This window comes from Parus major, chromosome 5, assembly GCF_001522545.3.
Source record: "Parus major isolate Abel chromosome 5, Parus_major1.1, whole genome shotgun sequence".
In the NCBI taxonomy this organism is placed as follows: domain Eukaryota; kingdom Metazoa; phylum Chordata; class Aves; order Passeriformes; family Paridae; genus Parus; species Parus major.
Window position 1 is genome coordinate 11,160,320 of NC_031774.1, and position 18,651 is coordinate 11,178,970.

An 18,651-nucleotide genomic window follows, 5' to 3' on the forward strand; every position below is an offset into this window, starting at 1 on the left:
CCACATCTGGCATAAACTATCCAACAATCACAATCTTCATACAGCTGTCAGACTCACAGGAGAGTTAAAGTGTGGTTATTAACTGGCCTCACAGGGGTGTGGGGGGACCCAGTTCTTTCTCTAGGATATGCTCTTCCAGGGCACACTGACAGTATACATAGTGAAATCTTCTCTTACACCTCACCAAGTATTTGCATAATACCAAATCGTTTTCCTGCTAAAATGAAGCTGTGTATATAGAAACAGGTGATGCAGACGTCCCTTTATAGTAGAAAGACCTCTACAAGAAAGTGAAGATGTTAGATTGTCCAGACAGTTTTTCCCCATCTACCTCCACAGTGTTATGTTTTTCCCTACTGGCCAACACAAATTTAATATGGCATTTTAGAGATAGGTGCTGATTTGAGGTAGGGTGGGAAAAATTACAGTAATGAAATCTACTTCCAAAACAGAAATGCAACACACACCAATAAATATTGGAGCATTGATTTTCATATTCCCATAAGCCTTTTACATTGCTTGGCAGTACACACGCCCTAACAGCCTGTGTGCACAGGCAACACATGGGGGCGTGTACTTCTCCAAGATTACATCTTCCCAATGAAGTTGAGGGTTTCCAACATAACTGGAAAACAGAGTTTCTTGGGTGGAAACTTAGGTGATAAAACACTAGCTGGAAACATGTGCAAGACAACACAACAAGTCCTCCTCCATCCAGCCAGTGCCTTGTCATCATATTTTTCATGCAACATAAAAGCATTACTGGATCGCATGAATGAAAGACTCAAGCAACAAAGTGAAAAACACAAGGAGGAAAAGGTAAAACCAACACTGAATAAAAACTCAGCCAGCATAGGTACAAACAAATTACATACAGTACAGAGTGGTGAAAAAACATCAGGCTGGTGTGAAGGAACTAGCACAAAGAAAGCGGAGAAAGAGGAGTTTTCTAAACAGTAGAGCAGAATGTTGATTAACTACAGCCAACACCCATTAAAATACCTAAATTACATTCACATGAAATCTGGAGAAGATTTATTATTTCCATGCTCAGTAACAATATAGTCAATATCCAGAGGATAATCCTGATGGAGATCCCAAGCCAGAAGAGCACTAGGACAAGTACTGTCAGTGACGTCAGAATTAATCATTTTATAATTTCCATCTGTTTTCACAGCACAAAAGGAAGTGAGACAGAAAAATAAAAAAAAAGAAAAATTTAAAAAAAAAAAAAAAAAAAAAAAAAAAAAAAAAGAGGGAGAAGTACATAACATTCTAGTATCTCACACACAAAGTATTTGTGCCTATATACATATAGAGACATATGGCTGACCACAGAGGCTTAAGGGCCCAAAACAGGACAATCTCCTGTTGCAGGAAGCAAATTGCTTCCTGAGGTCATTCTTCATAATCTCCAGTAGCCACAGAGCTGATCACTCACTACACAATGATTTCTTTGTTAATGTAAAGGCAACAGTGCAGCCCTGGAAAGGTCAGTCAGATACTTCACTTAATCACATCTGTGCTCTGTTATTTGTCCAGCATAGGGAATTGCAAAGCTTCTCACTTGACAAGCTTTAGTGTCAATAGTTACCTCAGGACTGAGAACAGCTTGTTGCTTAAGGATCAATCTTGTTGTCAATCTCCTGACTAATTTATATAGTACAGAACAGATTACTTAAAATTTCATGAAATAGCTAGTGCTAACATTTTTATAGTTGTGCACCTAATGCAGTAAGTGCCACAGGACTGTATTAAACACCATGTTTTACCACTTCAGTGGCAGGAAAAGCAGGGTGACAGCAGACAAATTCCACACCTATTCTTCACCACCTTTCAACAAGCGCAAATCACAGTTACACTCAGAGAAATATCAGTGAAAAACAGACAACAAACAGCACAGCAGCAGAAACTAGCTGGGTTACCCCAACACATCTCTCTCTCTCGTATTTAAAAAAAACAAAAGATAACATAAACCAACACTCTTGCATTGACTTTATTTTTTTTAAGATGCAGAAATTCACACTGAAACATTGATTACACAAACACCTCATGATGTTCTCAGTTCAGAAATTGTCTTTTCTCTACCAGAATATAAGTCACATGCAAACAGCTTTCTCAGTAGCAAACATCTTTTCTTTCCTCCTTCCACTAGACTTTGGGGGAAATAAGCCTCTTCCAAAGCAATGACACAATGAAAATTCACTCTTGGAAGTAAGTGCACTTGTTCTGTTTCAGAGTTCTAATCTGCAGATTGGGGAATGGAAGACAAATGAGGGGAAAAACAAACTCAGGCAACTAATCATCAACCAGTGAGAAAATAATTAGTACAGCCAAAGGAAATAAATGGATTTTTTTTTTAATTGCTATCTCATCTTCAATTTCAAATGCCATTGTGCAAAACAACAGGTAAAAATGAGGAGGGGGGAAATTAATAGAAGCTACCATACAAGAGGCAGGAAAATGAACTGATCTCTAACAGCTGTTCTGGAGGTACTTTCCAGTATTTTATCAGGAAATAAAAGAAAACATAGTACTAGAATGAATCAGGGTTCCTGAAAAGACCCACAACATCTGAATATATGTATCATGAACTTTCAATGCTGCCATGAAATCCATTCCAAAAGCCCAAGACAGATTCCTGAGTATTGTGACAACCTCTGATTCTGCATCACATCTGCATGAAGCCTGTGTCAGCCTGTTCTACAGTTAGAGCCCTGCTATCATCCCCTCCAGACCTTCTTCAAGGAAAAAAGGTCTGAGACAGTAATTTCCTTATCCACTTCTTAGCATGAGTGATGGTTTCTTGTTTTATTTATTATTTCTCAGCAATAATTTATACTTTCATATATTTTAAGTAAGGCATGATCAGAAGTTAATATGTATTTTGACAGATGAAATTCTCACAACACATGCACTAAGAAAAATTGTTTTTATGGACCAGCAATGCAATTTGACTGCTGAAATTCTCCCATTAATAGAATTTTCCTATTTGCTAAGCATATAAATTACTGCTGGCTTCTTTCATACAATTATAGAATTCAAATGCTTTTTATAGGTCTATCTGCAGTCTCTCATTCAAATCCCAATATACAAGAGAAAAACACTGCTAAATTCAGGCTGATTTTATGCATATAAAAAAAAGTTGGGATATTTTAAGGTCATCCAATATGCTTTCCAGAAGGACAGTATTATTCCACAATTGATTCAAGATATTTTATAATTCGTTCTGACAGTTTTTACAACCCCTATGTACCTCACACAAAAATATTGTTTGGAGAGGATAAAGCTTGACAAAGTTATGTTTAATGAATGTTTTTTCTTTTCCCTTTCTTTTAGTCACCACCACAGTATCTAAACCATACATTTGGCTGCTCATTTCACTTCCAGATCAGGAGAGAAAGGTTTCTAAAAGTATACTTTCAGTTGGAAACATCTGCTGTGGATGTAATTACCAAAAGAAAATTGGAAAAGTCACTATCAACATTGTATAAGAACATGTACAACACCTGAAGCAGAAAAGGCAAAATATTTCTGTAAGGTAACTTGTCTTAATCCATCATCTGCATTAAAGAAACATACCCACCTATTCATCATCTCAACTCACAGAAGTGATCTAATCCTGTGGCAAACACCATAAAGTTTCATTCAAGGACATTATTGCTGTTAGATTATGTAAGTGGCCAAAGGAAGGACAGCTCACAGACTATGGATCCGAGAAGATAGGGCCTCAAGAAGAACTGTGGGATTGGTTTCCTCCAGAACATCATTAGGGTAGACAGCACTTTATTTTGTGATCTTCACTGAGTAACTATGACCAAACACTAAAATATCCCACAATGCAGACAGCAGCACAATTGGATAAGCAGATTAAATGCTCCTGTAAGAGCTCTAGGAACTAAAGCAGAACTACTTTTTGCATTCAATTTTGGCAACCTTCCTCCTTATCGCATTCAAACATAAATAAAGCAGAGCTATCATTCTGACTTTACAACTTCCGTCATCCTTGATCAAGTGCCAAATGAAGCCCCACAGCCTCTTTCAAGAAGCAGCACCAGCACTGATAGCAGATGCTCTTGGAGCTACTGAACAGATGTCCCAGGGCAAAGCAGCAGGCACAGATGGCATCCCTGCAAATATGTACAAACTTGGGGTTGCCATCTAGTCAAAACATTGTGCATCTGCTTAACATTATATGGGAGAAGGTCACAAAACCACAGGAGTTCAAGGATGGAAGCCCCATTCACCTTGCACATGCAAGGCCATGTCAGGTCTCCCAAATGCTGGGGGGAAAAAAATCTGCCATAAAAATTAGACTGTTACTGCATATAAACTTCTGGAAAATATTTGAGTCTGGCCAAGGCACAATTTTAATTTTTTTTTAATAACAATGAAAATTCAGGAAAAGTCCAGAGATCAGTCAGCTATAAATTGCAAATTCAGCAAGCTTCTGAAAAAATCAGTCCATTTGGACTTGTTTCTGCACATAGCTTATTCATTTCACAATAGCACTGTGCTATTTCATGATAAAAATGGCTTCAGGCAAGACTGTGCTTTAGCATCTTTGTAGAAACACTTCTTGATGTATTTAGAAACAGGCAAAAAATCTGCATCCATTATCACAGAGATTGCAGTATTTTCAATCTACAGGGATTCTGTGATCAATCACAAGCCATTACTCCCTTGGCCTTTTGCTCTTCCTTACCACCAAGTGAGTCTGTGTGCACAGGGGGACACTGTGTTGAATGTGCTGCCAAGTGGCTCAGCCTGGTCAGTGACATGAAAAAAACTGAGATCTTGTTTTAACAGTCCTCAGTGCAAAGCAAATCAGGGCAGGAGCAGGAACTGGGCACTGTGCTGCAGAAGCTAGCAGGCATCTGCCCAAGGCACTGCCCCTGACAGTGATGAGCCATGGTGAGAAAAAGCAGTGCCTCTGAAAGAAAAGATACATCTCTTCAAACAGAAGGAAACACTTTGCAGTTGTCACCACAGCTCTGTGTGGATGCAAAACCAGAACAAGTTACAGCTGTCAAGGCAAATATTTCAGTCACTTCCACAGGCACTGTTCTTGTACCCTAGCTACATAAAGTGACAGGGCAATCCCAAGCTTTGAAGCATTAAGCATTGTGAAACACTGGATTTTGAAGAAATGCTCTTAACATGTTCAAGCACACAGATCTATTCCTCTACTCCATGTGCATCTTGAGGAACATATTTGGTACAGTGAGAGTCTTGTGTGGTACAACTCCTACTGCCAAAGTGGCCCTGGATAGTAAGACAGAGAAGTTTCCTTAACATCCATACTTTAAAAACATCCAAAGCTATCTTTTACAGCTGGTTTAAATAAAGACAGACCCAGAAGCTGCACAGCAAAACTATACATGGCAAATTGTCACTTATGCTGCATTAAAGACTCACTGGTGTGGCAGAGATTACACACTGATATCACCAAAGTCAGGCTGACATCAGGCAGCACAAAAGGTGTTGTGAATAGAAGTGATACCTGTGATAATGAAATTTGTTGCTAAAAATCAGATTAACTTTCTAGAAAGTGAAACACAAAAGCCGAATCCCATATATTGCATCACTTACTCTATTCCTACACTATTCCAAAAGTATTCCTTCTATGCAAGCAAATCCAGTATAGCCAAAAATGTAACACTAGACACTTTCAAACCTCCCAAGTAAAAGCCTGAAAGTGCACCATCACTGTGCTACTGGCTACCTAAATAATATTCTTCGCAACATTTCTATACTTTCATTTAGAACAAAAGGAAATAAATCCAGTCAATTACATTACTTTATTTTTCTATTCAGACTACTCTGAGGACAACAGTAATTGTGTTCTACCAGCCTAGCTTGAAACATTTAACAATAAACACTCCCACACTGACACCTTCTATTAGTATTTATTTATTAGGTATTAGAATATTTATTAACATTTTGTCTTTTGTTGTATCCATCTTACACATGGCAGTTGGGCATGCAAGCTGCAAGGCATAAAGCATTTTTGATGTGTTTGTGTACATGCAACTAGGCAAAGGTCATCCTAATACAAATTTACTTTCCTCTTTGATCGTATAAAGAAAAAAGTAACGTCATGTAGTGGGTTTAGCACTGGCTTAAATCGCCAGTGCACCTACTAGAATTATTTACTCATTTCCTGCTGTGAGATATGAATTAGGAGGAGGGCAAAGCAGGCTCAAAACTTAAAAGGTATAAAGAAAACTTTATTAACAGAACTAAAAGAATAAGAAGAATCAGAATAAAACCTTCAGAACACTTCTTCTCCCCTCCCCACAACCTCTTTTCTTTCCCACTGACAATGTAGAGACAAAACCTGTGATTTTCAATCAGCTACCACCTCTACAATGGTTTTTCATCAGTTCTTGTAGGGAGAGGAGTTTCTCTCGTCATGCTATGGAGACTCCTCCACAGAAACAGTTCTCTTGTGGCTTCAATATCACAGCGAATCTACCGCCCAGGAAAGGAAAATTAATGTTCACAATGCGATAGTTCCTCCCATGCCTTGCAGCTTTCCCAAAGCTGCTTTCACAGGCCATGTCAACTTATGGGGTACTATTTTAATGATGGGCTGTTCTAGAATAAGTAAAAACATAAACAAAAGTTCTTTTATCTCTGGGAAGAGAGGTTTTTCTTTTATCCATGGGACAAAGTTTCTCATCTCTCTCTGTTCAAGCTTATTATATTGTTCTTATTAGATAACAGTTTTTCAGCATCTACATGCTCCAGCACGAGTGCCCTTTTCTCATGGGCTGTGGGTGAATGCTGCATCTCCCCATGCACTTTATGAATTACAGGGAAAAAATTAAGTCTGATATAGCAAAAATAAATCTTCACCACAGCCATACAAAGATAATTTCAGCCCAAGACCAAGGTATCTCCTCAATCCCCTCAGTCCCTCCCTTCCTCACACCCATCATTGCAGCAACAGCTCAGATCAGGGATCCCCAAATCCACAGTCTCTAAATGCCAGATTTTAATTAAACAAGAGGATAACACCTTTTTAAAATAATGAAGTCTGCCACCTGAGTAAAACTACAGTATTTGAAAACAAATTACCCTAATTGCGGTGTCCTTGGAAGAAAGGTTCTTCCCTCTAATCTCTCAAATTCAGCAGCTTTTTAGTGATTTATTAAATTATGATAAATTCTGCATGTTGCAAAACATGGAATATGCCAAAATCATCTTAGGTCTGGACTGGTCAGTATTCTTCAGACACTTTTAGCTGGCTGATTAAGGCTTCTCAAATCAGCAAAAGAAGATAATCAGTATAACAATTACCATCCCTTAGTGAAGACCATCCTAGAACTAATAAACTATAAGTATGTAGTAAATCAATATATCCTTGTATGCCTATTTATACATTGCCAACTCGGCAAAGAATTTAAGGTCCATGCATCCCTTAGCTGAATTATATCCATTATAATATAAAGAAAATCACACCTAGAGGCCAAAAAGACACCTGCCCAGGTGAAGACTCTTCCCTCAGGCATGAACAAAACTTAACTGAGATTACTCATATGGAAACTACTAACCAGTAGTTACAGAGGGGCTGTACTTGGAAAATTACCAACTCTAGACTTGTGTGTACAAATAACAGTGTGCGAAGTCCTGTTGGTCTGCTTGGTTTGTGTGAAACCACCAAGCACACAGGCTTGCACAGATCTGAAATAAATAATCAATGTCTCTCTCAAGTGTGTAATTATTGATTTGTTGCACACTGGGTAACAGACAACAAATACATTTCTCCTAGATTCTCAGAAAAAAAACAACAAACTTTTCCTTTGCCCGCTCTCAAGGCCTAGTACATGTCTGCTCCATCCACATACCCTCGGTCCCAGGCAGCCACCCTATTCTGCCCCACTGCCTTGAGCTCTGGCAGCTTTCCACAGACAGCATCAGACAGACAGACATCAGGGCAGGCACTGCCACCCCCTTCCCTTTCTGGAGACAATGCCTGGAGCAGAGTGCACACAAGCATCATTACAAAACTGCAAACAAAACCCAAAGAAACAGACACATCACCCAGACTACCATCAACCATGCAAATGAACATTAATGACATGTTGGAGACATCTAAATGTCTTATTAACTAGGAGAGTTAACATTCTAAAGAAGCAGCCCAAATTCAGCAGACAGTTTTCAGAAAGTTGCATGTAGTGTAAGTTTGAGACATTCTGGTTCTTTGTCTGTATCAGAGGGTCATAAAACAATCAAACAGAATAACTCAGCATGTTGGAGCAGACTCCTGGGGGACCCACACATTCTTCTCCTGGCTGACCATAACATTTCTGCAGTGTCCAAACTTGGGTTTAAAGAAATTCAAACTGTCAGCCATTCTCCTTCAATTCCCAGTGTGGACCAATGAGTGTGTTTCAACAGCTGGTTATGAGCAGCATATTAATGCTTCAGAGAGACAACAATTGTCAGCCTAGTGTACATAAAACACCTGCTCTCAGCAGGATGCCACAGGATGGAAGGTAACTCCTCCATCAGTAACTCCTCTCTCACAATGCTTAAATCAGTGAAAGATTTATATAACAGTTCTTCTTCATTTTACTCTTTTGCGTACTTCAACCCCAAGAATAGAAGCAGGTTAGCAGAATTATATTTGCATTTGCATCTCTGAAGACTTTTGAGAAGGAAAAAACATGTAAATGTCTCACATATTTCACATCAACTTATTCAGAGGGGTGGAAGTAAGGCTCAATCTTTATATTCTCTTTACAGCTTTCCAGTTTAGCAATTCAACATATAAATATTCATAAAGATATGCCCTTTACCCTAAAAGAAAAAGGTTAATGGATACATCTGCAGAGTTTTTCCTTCCCTTTCTGGATCCTGGGCATCTTGGAATCCAATATGCATATACCCATCTTGCTGAGAATAATCTAAAACATAGCAGGGAGTAAATCAAATTTTTCAGGTTTACTACTAGGGTCAGAATCCACTTGCAAAGGCTTCTTTTTACCAGCCAGATTTCACTGAATAATTTAACTAGCTTATTATCCCTTTGTGTTTTTAACTAAACATATAATGGCCTGGTAGCCTTACAGCTATTATTTGTGAACATACAGCTTTCTATCTGCTCCTCAACAGCCTTAGGAGCCATTCACAGTGTCACCTGGGGAGAAATACCCAAAAATGGACGGGAATCCCTTGCCTATTTTACCTCTCCACCTAAAACTGACCTACAAGGAATAAAAGTCTCACCATGAGCCTGACACATTAATATTCATATTAACACAGCCTGCTGCTACATTGGGAAGGGGCAGATTTTTCACTCGGTAAATCCATTTCACTATAGCATTACAATTAGCTTACAGGTTTCCAGATATTTGGTGTGGCATGAAGTTTCTGAAGGTCATATCCTAGACACAGGTTACAGGCATATAAAAAAAAAAAAAAAAGGAAAAATTTAGAAAAAAAATTAAAGTTTTTAACGCTCCTTGTAAGAAGATCTCCAAAACAATCATCTTATGACTCAGTCCCTTGTTTTATCATGGTGAAATATCCCATTATGAAACACTCTTCAGAAAGAATGACATATGAGTACCTGACCATCCTTGACACATTTCTCCAGATACTGATCTTGGCCAGTGGTGTAGAAAAACCATCAACATATCTCAAACCCAGGGATTAAACATGTGAAAGGCAATGCTGATTAGACTCCATCTAATTTATGTTCTTGGGCTCTGGACCATGCAAGGCCAGAGCAGGTAAGAGCAACCAAACAGCTTCAGGTGAAACTGTATTAAATCACTATTGAAATGAGGAATTCATTGTCGGTGGCATTTTAAATATCTTGATGGCCTTTTCTAAGTATTTTGCTAGTCTAAAGAGTCAAAGGTTGTAAGCAAAATAGCTCACAAAGGTTATCTAGGAAGAATTGGTTCGCATAATTCGCTGATCAAGAAAACAGCCTCCGCTTTCTGCATCCCCAAGTAACATTTCCGTGCATCCTATATTATTTTTTATTATCTCTAATTTAGAAGGGAAAATATAATCTTTAGATTTACCACTGTATTCCAGATAACTATACACACAGTCTGCACAAACTATCAGACTGTCCAACTAGAATTTAGCTGTGTTAATTAATATTTACATTTTCCAAGATTTACTTTAATATAGTTGAAGCATGAAAACGAAGTCTTTATTATCATAAAATTGACTCAACAAAATGTTAACAAATATGCATTGTCATCATTGTCCTGTCCATCAAATGATTATATAAATTAACAGCAAATCACTAATTGCTACAAAATATCCATTTAGAATAACAAAATAGCATATCTAAACTTCTGACTTCAAGAAAGATTGTATTAATCTTACTTTATCATCTTTAGTTTAAGAGCTCCATTCTATTGGAAAATAAAATCCTGCTAAAACTTAACTAGAGAAATTAAATTTAAACTAGGCATTCTATGCACTACTACCGTAGGACAATCATCTCCACTACATCAAAAAGCAGAATATATACACACACCTTTTCATTGACTGGAATTACACCTGTTTCTCATCTATTACACCTCTGCACAGCAAATAAAAGACACTTCCTACAGAGATATGAACTCTGGTATCCACAGCTAACAGAGTTTCTTTTTTTCCTATACTGTTGACCTCCTAGAAGGTTCTGAAGGCCACTTTTGGTATGCTGGTAAGTTAAAAAAAGCAACCCTTTAACTATAGTATCTCCTATTTTGAACAAAGAGAAGAAATTGAGAAAAGTTCCTGGTTTCCCATAGTCAAAAAAATCTATACTGGTTAAATAACAATTGTATCCGTATACTTGTTCCCACACATCTTGCTCCTGAAGAAATAAAGATACTCTTTATCATCCTCTTGGCAGTGTCTATTTTCACAGACTGGAAATTGAAAAAGCTTGATCAAAAAATGGATGTCATCAAGAACAGAACCATGATAATTATCAGAAGCTTAGTAGGAGCAACAATTAATAAAAGGCTTGACCTGTGATGTGTCTGCACCCATTTCAGTCCCCATGCAAAGCTACAGATAGAAGCTGTTAGAGAAACATCAAAAATTATCAGCCTGAAAGTTCTGCTATTATACTGATCTAATGTAAGCAGGGTCCTCTTCAGTAGGGCCCCAAATCTTTTTTTCTCTACTTCTCATCCATGTTAAAAAGTACTTTCTCCATTGTCATCCATTTAATTAACTTCTGTCATCACAGACCTCCAAGGTCTTAGTAGCAACCTGAGAAACAAACAACGGCTTTAAGGGATATACAGTGAGTCAAAAAAAGAATAGCCACAGTAATCCACCTGAAGTAACAGCAGTCAAGAGCAACACCAGACATGCCTGTTCTGACTCCTGCATGGAATTAGAGACTGAAACTTCCTCAGTTACTACACAGAACAACAAAGGTTTAATTGAGACTAGCAGGCAATCCTTCAACTCTTTGTATTTTTAAGCAGATGTCATCATTTTAAATATTATAGATAACCTCAGCACCAGAGGACAACAGTAGTGTATTTTGTTCAACCAAGATTACTCCTGCATCGCACATCTCCCTACGAGCCTCTGCCGGTCAAGATAGACAACTCAAGGAGCTGCATTCAGTAGATGCCGTATCTAAAAATCCATGTGTCTTGCGTTGTATAACCAACACTGCCTGTCTAGTTTGACCTTGGATTTTGCTAAGTGCAGGCATGTGATAGCATTTTTCTATTCAAAGGCTATCCTCAATGTCCTCTTTCTTAAATAAATATTAAACAAACTCTTAACATGGCAAACTGATCCTGTTAACCATGACTTCACACAGCCTGAAATAGCTTGAAGAAATTGAAAGTAATGCAACAGTAAGAGAAGGAGAACAGGAAGAGATGGCAGGAGGGATCCCACTATAATGTAAAACAATATTTTTCTAGACCGAGACAGTTGCCTGAAAAACACAAAAAGGAATGAAGTACAAGAAAGACCAATAAAAAAGTAGAGATGACAGAAAAAATATAGAGTAGGGAAATAGCAAAGTCTTCCCCTTAACTGGGGAACCTTGTCTACACATCTCAGCTGTTGGCACTGGCAAAAGGCATCACTGACAATTTAGTCATGATGAAGTCACTGTCTACTCCTTCATACACTTTCTCAACAGAAAGGGAAGAAGTTGGGCTAACAACTGAGTATCATATACATGATTAAGACAAATACCAATAGGATTTTTTTAATAGAAGTGCTGCAGAATAACTGGTACTAGATTTGAAATGAGAGCAACCAAAGAATGTCCCATTTCTTGTGTTACAAGAGAAAAGACCAGCACTAGTGTTTTATGTGTCACACTAGACATAAAGGTCCTTCAAGACTTAAGAAATTATTTAAAAAGTATTCACAACATTACAAACAGGAGACTGTTTGATAGAACACACACATTGAAACCTCAAAACATCACTGGAATTGTATGATGGACGATAATACAAAATACACCTTTTTTGTAACAAACTGATGTCTGCCACTAAAATAGATAATCAAAGGGACCTCTTTTTCCTCCTACACTGACAACAAGGGAAAAAAAAAGGAGGGCAGCAGGAGGGAAAAGACATACATGCAATTACACCTGTTTATAACATGTTTATGTTAGGAAGAAAGCATACACAGTATTACAGGGAAGCACAAGTAGCTTAATTGCTTAATAGCTTAGTTGGAGAATCTCAAAGAAAATCTATTCTTTCATAACGTTATAAAACACAGTGAAGCAAGAAAAGTGCAAGTTTAACTTTTATGAAAAAGCAAACTCCAAAGCATGAATAATAAACTAGTCAGGAAAATTGCATTACAAGGTTTGTAACTTCCGAAGTGCACTGCATCTATACTACATTGGCTTTGATATTTCTGTTTAAGTTATTTTACAGACCAGAGTGCATAATTAATTGATGACATTAAGTAATTAAATAATTAATTATTTATTATTTAATTATTAAATAATTAATTTTTCCTATTAAAAGATAACTAGAAAAAAAGTAGTAAATTGCTAATTATCAAGAAATGCTCTAACTTACATGTTAGATTGTAAATCTACCATTTAAACACATCGTCCAAACAGACCTCTGGGCACTTAGTATCTTTTATGTTGCTGATGCAAGAGAGAGAAATAAATTCCTCTTACCTGTGCTCCAACTCTCGGATGGACAATATAGCTCCAGAAGTCAATGCCTTTTGCTGCAGAGTGGCCAGAAACGTGAACTCACTCTTATTCCGGAAGAGCTGAATTAACTTCTCACTCACATGGGGTGCTGCATGGATTTCTCTTTCCGTATCTAAGAATTTTATTTTTAAAAGGGGAAAAAAATGGGAAATAACAGTCTAGTAAAAATGCTAAGTCAGAGAGATTCAGGTTACATTTTTCATTTTCACATCAATATTTTTCATTTTTGAGTCATCTGCCATGGTCCACCACTGCATTTTTTTCAATGAAAAAACCCAAATGCCATCTCTGTCAGCAATGCCCACTTGTCACTTTGACAAGTTCACAACTGGTCAGCTACTGATTTTCTGATGGATTTTTTGACGGGAGGCTGAACCATTTGTGTCTGCTGCGAGCAGATTAAGTTGCTGTAAATAAGGCATGCTGCAGTCAGATAAACAGGCCCCTAAATTCTGAGAAATCTCAGGCACTGACTCTCCCAATATAATTCATTAAGCTCCAATTTCAGTTTTTACCACTGACTCTGTTACCACCTCTCTCTTGTACATCACAGGAAATGTGTCCTTGCACAGTGCACGGCAGAGATGTATTATTGCTAATAATGCTATGCAGCTGTGCTCCTGCCTGAGAAATAAATAAAAGACATGCTTACGAGCCACAGCTGTTTCAGGGATTTCTCAGTTTAGACAAGCAAAGTATGACAGCTCATACAATATTTATGAAACTACAGCCTGACCAGGCAGATGCAGAAACATTCCAGCCTCTCTAATCCTGATGATGTCCAAGCAGCACCATACCTTCTCAGAGTTGATCTTCTAAGATTCAAATGCATCATCTCCCACCACATTCATTTTTAACTCACCCTTTTATTCACTACACATCATCTTTATGAAAGACAATTGACCACAAAGCAGAGAAATCATGGCATTTCACCTTCCCGCCCACTGCCATGTCTCTCCTGCTGGGCCTTTGTCACGCATTTGAAGACCACTTGCAGTTCCTGGATGCTACAACCAATTAGAAACCCAGTATGCTTGCTTTCCAAAGATTTTACTGTGAAGCCGAAAATGCTGGCACAAATTCTCAGCTAACAGAAAACCAGAAGGCCCCATTGTGTCATTAAATGAGGCTTTGCAGACAGAGAGGAGAGAGACTGGCTTGGAAAACAACCTAAAACCTCACACACAACTACTGAGGGAATGCCATGGACTGAAACCAAACTCCAAGGAAAAAGTATTCAAGCATGTTTGGTAATTGGATGTCACAGTTGTTCCTGTGCAGCTTAAAGCCCTCCAAATGAGTTTACACACCAAAACTTCTAATATATGCTTGTACTCAAAGGCTCACTGGTGAAAAGTACTACAGTTAGACATCCAAAATCTCTAGTCATCATCTAAAAATTTTTGCCAGGGGCTCAAATTCTCCAATAAATAAAATACAGTGCCCATTTTACAGCAACAAACTGTCTGTCCAGTGCCACTTTTACCATAGCAGAGGATAAAGATCCCAAGAGCAAAAATCATCTCCACTGCCATCATATAGTAGAAGAATAAACAATCCAGCACAGAAGACCAGATTTTGTCTTTATTAGCTTTTGTTATCTGTATCATCTTCACCTAGCAGTTATTACTGTTAAGAAATATCATGTAGTTTCTTCTTAAAAAGCTGATGCAAGAGATACAAAACTATGTGTCCCACAGACCCATAAATTCACCAATATCCAGTCTGCAATCTACAGAAACAGATATTTTACATTGCCAGCATGTTCCAAGGCACAAGTAAGACTCAGACGCAGAATGTCCAAGACCTGACAGATGAAGATGATACCATTTTTTGAAGGTTAAAAACCTTCAAGTTTTACTTTTTTTTTTTTTTCTTAAAGGTGTTACAGTTACTGGAAATAAAATACAACTTAACAAAGCTTTCAGAATTTCTTTCACATAAAAGCAGAGGCAATGCTGTCAGTGGAACATACATGTTTTAACTTCAGTCAAGCCTTGCAAAGTACAACAGCTTCTAATTACAGGACGGCCCACATTCCACCACCTACCTATCAAATTTTTTACAAAAATGTAGGGCTCCTTGCTCAGAATCATCCATGGTTCATCAGTGCACTGACTACTTCAGTTAGAAACATGCACTGAAGTATTTTTCTATTCTCTGCCACCTCTTCACAGGTAACAGTATACTAAAACCACATGAAACACTGATATTTGTTCCCTGTTGATTAAGATCGCTAAGATCCAAAGTTATGAAATTCCAGAGTGTTGGATTGAAACTACTGGGTAACAAATAGTATCTAGAAACTGCTTTGCAACACTATGGTAGTGTAATTGGTACAAAGGAAGTTACATAAACAGGGTTTTTAGAAATTAACACAATTCTAAGTACAGTGCTATGTATTTGGGGAGAGAGTCCAGTCATTACCAGCACATTGGGACATCCCTACTGCAACCCACGTGAAAAAAATTTACTTGCTGATGCAAAAATGTCAATAGAAATGCTGCTTTCCACAGCCTAATCTCAGTAACTACAAGAGGACTTTCCCACCAGTTCCATGGTAAATGCAACTAGATTCATAGGCTGAGAAGGCCAGCAGGGCTAGTGGGGACCCAGAGGACACACCGCCTGGTGTTCTGGAGCTGAGACTGCACCAGTGCCAAGCACAACCTGGGCTTGCAACCTGGAACTCAAATGCTGGGAAGGAGGGGTTTTGAAGACAACATCGCATCTCTCACTCCTGACCCCATGGCACAGCCCCCATGCCTCTCCAGCAGTGTCTACCCTCACACACCATCCCCGGGAACATCGTGTTTGTGTTTTGCTTGATTTCTGCAGAAAATATTATACAAATGAGCAAGGAGTACAATCAATTTAGAATAAGACCATTCTATTTTCAGGTAGGCTTTCACACTTGGAAATTAAAAAAAAAGAAGAAAAATTGTGAATTACATACACCCCCTCACAGCAGGTACCTGAAAGGCAAAATACTTTTTATGTCTCTATAAAAACAACTGTCTGCCTGTAATGAAATGTCATATTTCCTACATAATATAGAACAATATAGGTTTATACAGCAATCTTCAATGAAACATCGCTTCATGCTTGAATGATAATGCAATCTCAGCAAAATAAATAAACATAGATACGACTTTCATATGCCCTTCTATGTGATTATATTTTCTTAATTTGAAATAGTGACTGTCTGGAGGGCTTTTCAAAAAAATACCAGAGTGTTTCTAAAATTAAGCAAGGAAAGAAAGCAAGCATACTCAGTTATTTGCAAGTCCAAGAGATAGAATCATCTCTGAACATCAAGTAAAGGCAACTTTCTACCTTTAGACTAACAAAAGCACAAGACACACTTATGTCAGAGAGAGGATATGTGTTGCTTGATTTTAATTCTTTTTTTTTAAGCTGTAGCTCCAAGGAAGAAGTGCCAAACACAAACCAATGGTCTGGTTTGCCAAGACAGAGAGCAATAACCATTTAGTTACTACCGTCCCCCTCCCTGGCACCATCTCCCCCACAGCCAGGGATGCCACCTTGCCTTCTCCTGGATACCTTGTCCCTTGAGAGCCCACTTGTGAGGCGCCTCAGCCCAGGGAGGCAAAGATTTAGTTTTAGATAAGCATTGTTAAAGTGAGAGGCGTGGCTCTAAAGCCTGGGAAAAATAAATTCCACCCTCTGCCTCGGGGGATGTGCCCTGTGAGCCCAGGAAAAGTTCCCCACCCCGGACCCCTCGTGTGGTGGCAGCCCAGGGTGTTGTGATTGGTTCTGCGTCCCTGGGGTTTCTCTCTTGCTCTGTTCCTATTAGACCCCGGCCTTAAACTGGGATTTAACACCCTGGCTCTGTCCCACAAAACCCATCACCCTGCCTCTGTTCTGGGCTCTCAGTCTCTGGATTTAAGCTGAGTTTGTTCCTGTGTTGAGTAAATGGTCTCCAGAGATGAACCATGCAGAAGCCCGTCTTGTTGAGTCCCATATCGGTCACCAGTAACCACAGCCTCTCTGGACATGATCCTACAGCCCCAGAACGCTACACCCATTCAGCCCCTGACCCACACAGCCCTGCCAAGCCAAAACGAGCTACAAGACGAAGTGGCATCCAGGGCTGCCCTGACACAGAAGGTCAGCATTCACACCACAACCCTGTCTGCAGAGCATACCTACAGCACCCTGCCCAGCTGCAGCAAGCTCCTACACCATGAGGCACACAGAGAGATTGTACCCACAACTGTAACTACCCACAACACTCACTATCAGCACTTTCAAAATAAGTCACAATTTTTTATTTTAGCATAGGTGTGTTTTCACTTCACCATAAAAGCAAATGAAAGGTGATGCACTCTGGGGTCAATGATTCTAGGCTAAGCTTTACCTCACATGGATGAACCGTTCAGGTATTTCAGTGCACACTAACCCTAAATGCCAAATGGAATTAGGTACAATAACTCAGGATCAGCATCAGTCCCTACCCAACCCGATTTAAACCCTCAAGTCACATCTTCCTTTGTGGATTCAATGCTCTGTGTATCACCAGCTCTAGCAACTAAAAATTAAAATTTCAGGCTTCTGCCATTTGTAACCTTGAACATATTAGAAGCACCAGATAAGAGAAATGGAGGAGCTGGCATCAGCTCTGTTAGAAACAGGGTAAGAAAATCACCACCACACAGAAGCAGAAAAAATTAGTTAGAGAAGGAAAAGGATTATGCTAGGAAAGAAAGCAAAGGTTTTGCCAAGCTTCCTCTGACAGTGACAACAATCCGAGATACAAAGGGAAATATGTGACCATTTGGGATAGAATTTTAAGTGATGAAAAATGTGCACCAGTTGTTAAAAGCCATATCCCAATCCATCTAGGGAATAATTTTTCTTTAATATATGCCTCCATTAGAGGAAAAATACTAAAATTCAGTTCTGAATCAACTCATTTTCTAAAGCAATAGGTACATTTTATCATTCACTAGCCTGCTTCAATACCTTTTACTTCCCTTGACAGAGAACATACTGCAGAACACACTGCTTTATTGGTAACTTCAATCATTTTAAAGCTATTTACTTCAACATGCTTTCAGTAGAAACTTTGAACAGTCACCCTGGACAATAAAGTAGAAATTAATCCTGCAACAACAGAGAACCTGGATTTAAGCTATAGCAATTAAAGAATTGAATATTACAGCTTTTTTGGCTTTTACCTTGCTATGGGCAAAATCCAATAAAACTGAAAACTGTATTTAAAAAAATAAAACAAAAAATCACCTCAGTGCCCCATTTTTTTATGTCACCAGTTTTACAAAAATGAAACCAATATTAGAAGGAGCCAAAACTAGCAACTCTCAGTGCAAGTAGTTCCTAACAGTTGCTGAGGATGAAAACACACAACAGCATCATAAAACCTTCTTGTTCACTGAAGCAGGTGGCTCACAAAGCCTCTGAGTCAAGTGGGATCCAGTGCACCAACT

At 38.6% G+C, this 18,651-nt stretch overlaps 1 protein-coding gene across 3 annotated transcripts in view; it reads right to left on the reverse strand.

Annotated features, from left to right (window-relative positions):
- Nucleotides 1-18,651, reverse strand: part of NELL1 (neural EGFL like 1) — a 333,120-nt gene that overhangs the window by 294,962 nt on the left and 19,507 nt on the right. For all 3 annotated transcript variants that reach the window (XM_015631302.3, XM_015631301.3, XM_015631300.3), the window contains exon 3: nt 13,145-13,295. In XM_015631302.3, the coding sequence (XP_015486788.1) occupies nt 13,145-13,295 (151 nt within the window). The remainder of the gene's footprint in view (nt 1-13,144; nt 13,296-18,651) is intronic.